The sequence below is a fragment of the Crocodylus siamensis genome, chromosome 7, assembly GCF_052110815.1.
Source record: "Crocodylus siamensis isolate JL-2025a chromosome 7, ASM5211081v1, whole genome shotgun sequence".
NCBI lineage: Eukaryota > Metazoa > Chordata > Crocodylia > Crocodylidae > Crocodylus > Crocodylus siamensis.
This window is the reverse complement of record NC_143401.1, coordinates 39,819,482-39,828,898: the sequence shown is the minus strand read 5'-3', so window position 1 is coordinate 39,828,898 and position 9,417 is coordinate 39,819,482. Positions and strand designations below refer to the sequence as shown.

General features: G+C 39.8%; 1 protein-coding gene across 1 annotated transcript in view; it reads right to left on the bottom strand.

Moving 5' to 3' along the window:
* Positions 1 to 334: 334 nt before the first annotated feature.
* The window catches only part of RGR (retinal G protein coupled receptor), a 32,030-nt gene continuing 22,947 nt past the window's right edge, over positions 335 to 9,417 (bottom strand). Inside the window, exons 6-8 of the mRNA XM_090057348.1 lie at positions 6,525 to 6,638; positions 4,888 to 5,048; positions 335 to 1,288 (exon numbers count right to left, since the gene is read on the bottom strand). Coding sequence (XP_089913474.1) covers positions 4,905 to 5,048; positions 6,525 to 6,638 — 258 coding nt within the window. The 3' untranslated portion in view covers positions 335 to 1,288; positions 4,888 to 4,904. The remainder of the gene's footprint in view (positions 1,289 to 4,887; positions 5,049 to 6,524; positions 6,639 to 9,417) is intronic.

Sequence of the window (9,417 nt, the reverse complement as noted above, 5' to 3'; positions counted from 1 at the left end):
CTGGCCACACCCCTCTGAGCTCCATGCTGTGGAAGGAGGGGAGGGCTGCTCTAGCACTCCGCGGCTTCTAGCCTGAGCCACTGTAGGCATGTGCCTACATTTCTGGGTTGTCTGTCTGGTTACAAAACTGATTTCGCCTAGCCAGGTTAGACTAACCTGCAGAGATTAAATCAATTCAGGCTCAGGCTTCTCAAATGTCTGTGCCTAGCCAGACAGACTAGACTCTTCAACCTGAGTACTTAGCATCTCAGTAGACAGCAGTGGGGAAATGGGGATGTCTTATGACTTGACAAAGTTTTGAGTACACAGTCTTTTTTGAATTATTGTTCCCATAGTAAGCATTTATTTTTTAAAGTTTGAATTTTTAAAATAATTTTACTGTTCATAATTTTCATCAGATTGACAGCACTAGACACTGAAAATCTGTACATAGGTGCAGTAGAGATAAAGCATGGAGAGCAAGTTTTTCTAATTCTTGGCCTTTGCATAGCTAAACATTATCATTCTGATCTGGTGACATTTTACAGCTAATATGTCATTAATTTACCCAGTTGTAAAGGTACAATAGTGAATCAGGCCTCACATTTCCAGATACATTAATAACTTATGTTACTACCGAGGAAATATTTCACAAATTCTTTTTAACTAAAAGTTATTATTCTTTAGGGCTGTGTACTTGAAGGGAAATTGAGTATGTGCTTAATTCCCATTTACTTTGATTGAATTGCTCCCGTGCTTGTAGTTAAATATATGCTTAAATGCTTTGCTGGATCAGGGCCTAGATCTCTCAAAATTTAATCTTTAGCACAATTCTCCTGCTGTTTTATCAGCTATAAAGGCAAATCCATATCTAGGCCCAAGGCTTGGGCTTGTTCTTCTCTTTTACTATATCGACTGATTTTGCAGTCTTAAAACCAGGTTCTGTACCTACACTCTGAAATTTACTACACTCCTCACATAAGAAAGCTAACATTGTCTTCCTCTTTGTCAACATCTAAGGGTCTGAAAGTGTAGAAAAAAATTGTGTGATGCTTTTCATTCATCTTCTATATACAATTGAGTCCTAAAATTATATTACTTATACTTGCATCAGTTTAGGATTTCTTTATTTTTTCATGTTTCTGTGCATTTATTTCCTGGTATTCATGGACTTTTTGTTTTCCAAGTAATCTTTTGAGAGTTATCTTGCATGGCTGGATTTCAATACAACATTTAAAATAAGCACATGTGTGTGCACACATCTTTTTCTTTAATTAAAATGCAGGAGCTTCACTTCACACGGTTCATTCTGTTTAGGAAGGAAATTACACACTTTCAGAGAAAAACATCTTATGTTTATCAGACCAGCCATATTCATTTATATAGAAACAGATTGTTATACTTTGATTTATAGTCTTTCTATCTCCGTGAACATATACACACAATGTACATTGCATGCCAATATCTGTTTTTGCAATTTAATTTCAACTTGCATCTCCAGCCATCAATTTCCATTGATTAATGAAACATAACACATTTAATTGGGATATGTTTGATAACAGGATACATGTTTATGATTAACACTCACATTTGTATAGTACAGTTTTCATAGGATCTCAGGATGGTGGAAAAGTAGGGATAGAAAGAACCTCACAGGGTAATCTAATCTAGCCCCTGCTCAAGACAGGATCATCTTTGAATAAAACATCCAAGCCAACTGTCGGTCTAAACTGCTGTTGAAAATGTCCAGCGATGGAGAGTCCATAACTTCCTTAGGTAGCCTATTTCAATGCTTGACCACCCTTATAATCGGAAAGTTCTTCCTAATCTCCAATTTAAATTTACTTTGCTGCAGTCTGAGGCCATTTATCTGAGTCCATTCCCCTATGGCCACAGAAAAGTTAATCTCTGTTCTCTTTGGAATTGCCCTTTAGGTGTTTGAAGACTTACGAAATTCCCCCACAATTGTCTCTTCTGTAGACTAAATAACCCTAGCTCTTTCAGCCTTTCCTCAGTCAGGTTTCCTAGGTCTCTAATAATTTTTGTTGCTTGTCACTGGATTCTTTCCAACCTGTCCACATCATTCTTGAAGTGTGGGGCCCAAAAATGGATACAATTCTCCTGATGAGGCCTCACCAGTGACAAATACAACAGAAGAATTATTTCCCATATACCTAGTGTGCTGTTGGCTTTTTTTGCAAGAGCACACTATTGGCTCGTATTCAGTTAATGGTCCATTTTAACCTCCAGGTCCTTGGCTGCAGTACTACAGCCTAGCCATAATATAAATCCCAGGTAGTCAAAATAAACCTCTGACCCTTGTGATTTTTTTAGATCCATATTTATAAAATCTACATTTACCTTCCTTTCCTTCCTGGTGGTGGCACTTTTATTGAAAGTATAATATAGTACCATGGTGGACATAGGTGCACATTCTTTGTCTGCCCCCAGATCCAGTTCCCAAATCAGTCTTTAGTGTTAGGAGAAGAAACCCAGTATGTGTAAGGATAAATGTGTAAAGATAAGAACAGAAAATTGAAACCTCAATATAGCTCATGATCTTTTTTATCTAATTGTAGGTGATGCAGGAAAGCTGACTCTGTAAGAGCCTCCCCCCACTCGCCGCCTTTCTCCAAAAACATAACTGAGGGCTCAGGAATTTCATTTGGAGCTGTAGGTGCTTAATTCCTGTGATAATTTAGATTGTAATGAATTACATTTAAAGTGTTTGGGCTATGTCTTGAATAAGACCTCAAGAAAATCTGTGTGGGGATAAGAATGAGAATTTCCCTTCTGTTGCTTGCTTAGAAGTCTTTTTTTAAATCTACGCGTCAAAGTCTTATAAAAATAATTCCCAATGACACTAATGAGGAGAATGGGCATGAATATACTGAGTATATATAGGGGTGCCTCTTAGTGTTGGCAGAAGTAAAATCTGCATGCTGTAAAATATTAATATAATTATCAGATATGGAATCAGATAATTTCATCTTGAGGACTTCAACATTTTTTCTTATGTTCAAAGGCATTTGTTTTATCCCTGTTCAGCTGACAGCTGGAATAGCTAATTCACCAGTAGTCCAAAGACTATATCAAATTTGCAAAAACAGACCAGACTGTAGCCACACTTACTCTTAACACGCAGATGCAGATCAATGAGGCTACAAGCTATCACTCCACTTTTATCTGAGGGCCCTTGAAACCCAAAGTTTCCATAGGTTGTTTCTCTTTTGTGAAGATGGACTATAGGGGCTGCATTTCAGGAATTCTCAGACACTATTGGGCCCACAGACTATACTTTGTGGCCATGTCCACATGTGTGTGGACATTTGGTTCCCCAGGGAAAACTAGCAGCAGTGCACTTTATGCTACTGTTAGTTGTCCATGGGGAACTCCTGTGCAGCGTGCCCCGTGGCACATGGCAGGTTACCCTGGGTGGAATAGGAGAGGTCGGGGCCAGCACTGGGATGACCTTAGCAGCCTTACCTGGGGTTCTGGGGGCCTTCTGGTGATCCTGCTGCATGGAGCCTGGCCCTTCAGCTGGCCAGGCTCCAATTTTGAGCAGCCGGCATGTACTTCTATGCATTTTTTCCCACAGTTTTTTTTGATGCTTGGATAACCAGGGGTCAAACTGTTCTCCCCCTTCCCCTCAATTGTGGAGAACAACTGAACATGTGGTATGTGCTGCCGCATACCACATGGCTATGCTCATCTGGACGTGGCCTGTGAGAGTATTATAAAACTTGTTTGAGATGATGCCATTTAGTTTCAAAGCACTTTACTTAATTGCAAGATCTCTGTAAAATCCAATTAGATTTGGGTTTCTGTATACACACTCTCTCTCATTTTGTGTCATGCACACATTTTTATAAATAGATTATTTGGAGTTATATCTTGTGACAACAAGCAAAACTAACTGCCAGTTTTCAGATATATAGGAATGCTGAAAAACATGATTGAGTAAAAAATAAATCTTAAATGCAGCATCCTGATAACTAGAAATCATTTCAATATTCATATTAGAAGGATATAGCAGTTATTTAATATTTGCTGGCTTCTTGAGTTACAGTAAGGCCCATGTCTCCTCTCAATGACATGAGAATTGTAACTCCACTAAGTCACTGGAATTTGGTGACACCAGATTTACAGTGCTGTTCTAGAATAAAATTTGGCCCATTTTTGGCCTCTGTTTTAGTGATTGATAAAATATGAAAAGAACTAATGGAGTAATCTGAGTTGGCTTATTGTGAAGGGGATGAGCAGCAGTAGAGCTTGGTTGCAAATTGAATGATATACGGGAATTAAATTGGGATAGGATCAAATCTAATATTTCTTACTTGGAAAAAACACTCATTGGAATGTTTTGACAAATAAAGATGGCAGATTCAGCCTCATACATTTGCAAACTTTCATTATATATGAATTTAAAATATTCAGATGAACAAGCTATTTACATAGACATATGGTATAATTCTGGACACTTCTTTAATCTTCTGGTAATCCAGATATACCATATGGACAAACCAAATGCAAATTAATTCTGGTAGGCTTCACTGGATAACCTAATATCCTACTTCACTTAATTTTCTAAACTTTGACATTAGTGTAACAGAAAAAATGCTTCACAGCACACACAAGATCTGCAATGACACACAAACTGATACTGACTACAACCAACATTGGGTTTAAAGCAATTTGTTTGACAAAAAGCCTAGAATAGACTGAAATAAAAATTAAAGAGTTATCTGACTCATTTTCTTTTGTGTGGTGTTGTAGTGTTATAGCTGTGATAATCCAGGAAATACATGAAAAAAACCTTTCCAATGGAAGCACCATTAACTAAGTTGCAGTATGTATATGGTTTCCTATGTTGTTTTGCCTTCAGTTACATGTCTACATTAACTTTACCTGGAAGGAAAAACTTGTTACTTAATTTTATTATCGACCTCTGCTTTCTCAACCTTCTGTCCTGTGAGAAATTGCCATATTCCTCCTCTGTAGTTTTCATTTCCCAGGGAATATAGAAAGGCATTCATGGTTGGTGAAGTCTTGGCAATAATGGCAGGAACCTGTTATAAGACACAACACTTTAAATACGAAATTAAGTTAGCTTGCGTGCCTGTGTGTGTTGGGGGTAAGCGTTGGGGGCGGGGGAAGGCGAGTTGGTTTGGAGAAATTACCACAGGGATCCATGTAGCATCACTTCAGTCTAGCCTTAAGAATTATTTGGTTTGTTCTTTAGCAAACAAATTCTTAATTGCAGGAATTGGATGGATTATTTTTTAAGTGAATTTGGTTCTGGTAAAGGATTTTGGATAGTATTAATCCTCCACGCACATGACAACAGCAAAACAGACAACATGCCACCCAGCCAGTATTCTCTGATCTGGAAGGGGGCACCTCCAAAAATAGGAAGTTAGTCTAGCATCTGTGCCCGTTACATTTCAGTGGGTGTGTCACATGCACATGACACTTATCATGCTGGAACTTACTGCTCCTGGGCGCTGTATTCACAGGTATGCCTGGGACCACAGCATGCCGAGCCAGGTTGAAGCAGCTCCAGCTGGCAGGGAGTCTGGGGACATTAAAAAGTACTACCCTGCTGTGGAGTTGATTAGTTTAGTCCAGCCTAATAGTCCCACACATGTAGATGCCAAGATGTTTACTGGGGAGCTAATTAGTCTACTCCACAGTAAACAGCTTATGTAGATACACCCAGTTAAGACAGAAACTGAATGCAAATGCACAGTTTGCAGAAGCGAATGTTAAGCTGTGGGCACCTGTCAATTGGGAACTAAACTGAGATCACCAGCTCATTTAATTTGGGATACTGAATACCTAATATATGATTAAAGACTTTTGATTAATTGCAATCTGTGCTAGAGTTTAACCAGTGAGCTAAAGATAAAAGGCTCTATATGTTATTACTGAATCCATGAGCCAATCAGTCCCTCAAGACAAGTTTATGATGATTTTGAATAACTTTATGTGCATATGGTAAACATTTTTGTATGATTTTTGGCATCTCCTGCTTTTTCCAGCAAATATGGAGCAGAGAAAACCAAGTCGAAAAGTTCTTCTCTTCCTGTTCTAGAACAGTGTTTAATCATGGAGGGAAAAAAAAAGCTACATTTTGGTTAGAGTGACTTTGCTAATAACAGGTTCACTTACTAAATGAATGCACTGTATCAGCAAATAATGACATTTTAGAATAATAACATCTGAATGGTTGGCAGGTGAAAAACTGCACAATCTAATAATGCTCAAGCTACAGATGCAGATTAAAGCCATCTACTGAAGCAACAAATGAAACTTCTTAAACTGTTTGCAATCAGTCGTGATGATCCTGCTAATGATATTTATTACTGTAATAAGTTGTTTTACTCTAAAATTGGTAGAATACACTACAAAGAAACTACTGTCCTCTAATTTATACGCTGTGCTTCAAAGTATTAATTCCTAAACTGATATTGTGCTATAAGAGTAAGTCAGAAAAAAGAATGAACAATGTGCCTTTTTAATTATCTGAGGATATATTTACATACCATTTGTAGTTTAAGTGGAATAAATGTCACATTTTGAACTGCAGCATAGAAATATAAAAGGCAGTAGGGTCCCCAGCAAATGATCAGTGTCTTCACTGGTAAACCAGTGTTAAACTGAAAAAAATGAGGGCAACACGTGCATTTAACTATAGAATTACATGCTCTATTTAACACAGTGAAATATTAATCCTTGTTCAAACTCAGTAAAGGTGTCTTAAATAGACTAAATATATGTTATATACTGCACTGATATACTGTCCTTTGTTCTTTTATAGAGCTCATTTGGATTATATGGATGTGACTCCAAATACTTGCCCTGCTAGAACTGCATGCTTAGGCCATGATATTCATGCTAGGAGAAAAGCTCTTTTCCCAATAGAGAGAAAGAGAATACAGCCATTTAAGGGTTTTCCTGAGGAATAAAACAGGCTCTTTTGGAAGAAAGTTCTTTCTCTTTTGACTAGAAATATCTTTCCTCTCCTATGCTAAAGTGTGTGTATGCTTCTTTTGGGTGTTGAGGACACCCAGTATCTTACAGTGCTCTTCTCACCCTTCTTCCCAGGGGTGCCTTATGGATGCTGCTGCTCTCCAGCCACTAAACACACCTGGGTCACCCGAGGTCTGTGCAAGGGTTCCCCCAGGCTGGAAATAGCCATAGGCATCTGCCTACTTCTCCTGCCCAGACTGTGAACCAGATGTGTTTCCCACAGCTGGACCCATCCCAGTAACTGGTAAAATGAGACAGGGGGCTGGCATTCTCCCATGGCAGGACCCCTTCCAGTTGTGACACAATGGCCCCTGCTCTGTGCACCCCTCTGAGTCACCTAGAGGGTGCTGTTGCTTGATGCAGGAGGCAGGGAGTGGAAGAAGCTAGGAAAGCAATTCTTTTTACCCTTATCAATTCTATAGGGTGAGGGGCTGTCCATGGCAGCTGCTGCTTTTTTGGCAGCTACCAGCTGCCTATTGACAGCCAGCCCCCTGCCTTAGCAGTGGTGTGGGGGTGGGTGTCTCAAGGAGCAGTCCACTAGGCTAAGGACAGACATTACACATAAACCAGTTTAAGTGGTCAGAAACTGGTTTAAACCAGTAACAGAACAAACATTCAATGCACATAAACCAGTTTGAAAATGGCTTAAACTAGTTTGAGATAAATCTGGTTGAATGTCGTATCAGACTTAACTGATTTGGGCTAAACCACAATGTCTGTCCCAGACCCTTTATTGGTTTAAGCCAAACCAGAACCCCTCAGCTTCCTGGCATGCTCTCTGGGCTGGGCTGTCTGCTCCACAGCAGAGCTGGACGCTCCCTGGTTGCAGCACTGGCAGAGGCTTGCAGACACAGCAAGGTCCGCTGACTTCCCTGTGCCCCCCTCCCCCTCTCTCACCACTCACTGCATAAGCAGAGATCCCTTCCTCCTCTCTCATGCAGCACAGATTGTAGCCAGCATGTGGTATGCTAGCTGCTGTGTAAGGCAGATAGGACAGTGTCCGCTTAGGACTTTTTGGAGATAATCAACAGCTCACATGGTAATGTCCCTGCATTCCTTCCTTTGGAAAAGGCAGACAGGGTTCTTCGGGTAAATCTGTTATCTTTTATTAGACAAATCAAATAGTTGGAAAAAATTTTCTTAGCAAGCTTTTGGGTTTAAAAACCCTTCATCAGACTGAGGAAGCATCTGCAGTTGGTGTGTGCTCTTCCTGAATGGAATGAATAGTAAAGGAGCCACAGGGCGGCATGCATTTTCCTTTGGAAAAAACTGTTTAAGAAAAGCTTGTTATGAGCGAGGCTTTTAGTGTTCTGCTGGGATATTAAATGCTGATAACAGAGCTGATAAATGCTGTTATAAAGGGGGTGGGGCTCCCTAATAATCACAGTGTTCTGCCAGGGCCTGGCCATGCCCCCCTCAGCCCAGCCCCATACAAGGGAAGGGAAGGCTGCTCTAGTGCCCCCTGGCTTCTAGCCAGAGCCACTGCAGGCATGTGCCTGCATTACTGGGATGTCTGTCTAGTTACAAAACTGATTTAGCCTAGCCAGGTTAGACTAACTTGCAAAGATTGAATCAATTCAGGCTCAGGCTTTTTGAATGTCTGTCCTTAGCCCTAGTGCCTCCTGGTTGTAGGACTTGTAGGCTCTGACTCCCAAACTCTTCTTCTAGTGCTCAGAATTTCTGTGAAATACTAGAATACTGTGAAGTACTAGAAATTAATGTCTGTCCATGGCCTCAGTCAGCTGGCAAGTCCTGTTGCCAGAGTTAATAAAAATACATCATGTGATGAACTGACAAGGTGAAGTGTAAATAGTTTAACATCTGCTGAAAACTTCAGGTGGGAGGGAACATTGAAACTTTGTGGGGTAAAAAAATCAGGATAGGGAGATCATTTGTGAACTTCTGAAAGAATTGCACAAACAATAAATTGCACAAGAAAATACTGCAAGCAAAAATTAGCCATGCTGCCATAAATACCAGAATCAAAACTTCCAGTGTCACTAATGCCTTCTTTATTTCATAAGCTTGCCATAGTATTTGAGTACTGCATACTGAATACTCATGTTAAGGCTTACACATCTCCTGCCTCTTAAGTAGACCCCATAATACCACACACTGCTGCAAACATTCATTTATACATTAATCAGCTTGGACAAACCCTTTCCACTAAAATACTATCCCTAAGAATTAACTATTTCTGATAGCTGAGAGCGCTCAGTCTGTACCAACTAGTCAAGTGTAAAGCCCACTGAATGTGCAGTATGTGCCTAAGAAACCAGGTTATATAATCACTACATTACATCATCATAAACTTGGTGCTCCAGAGCAGTGTTGAAGAAACAATTCCTTTGTTTCCACCTCATAAAGATTTCTGAATCACCTCAGCCAAGTGTAAAGTGGCTACAT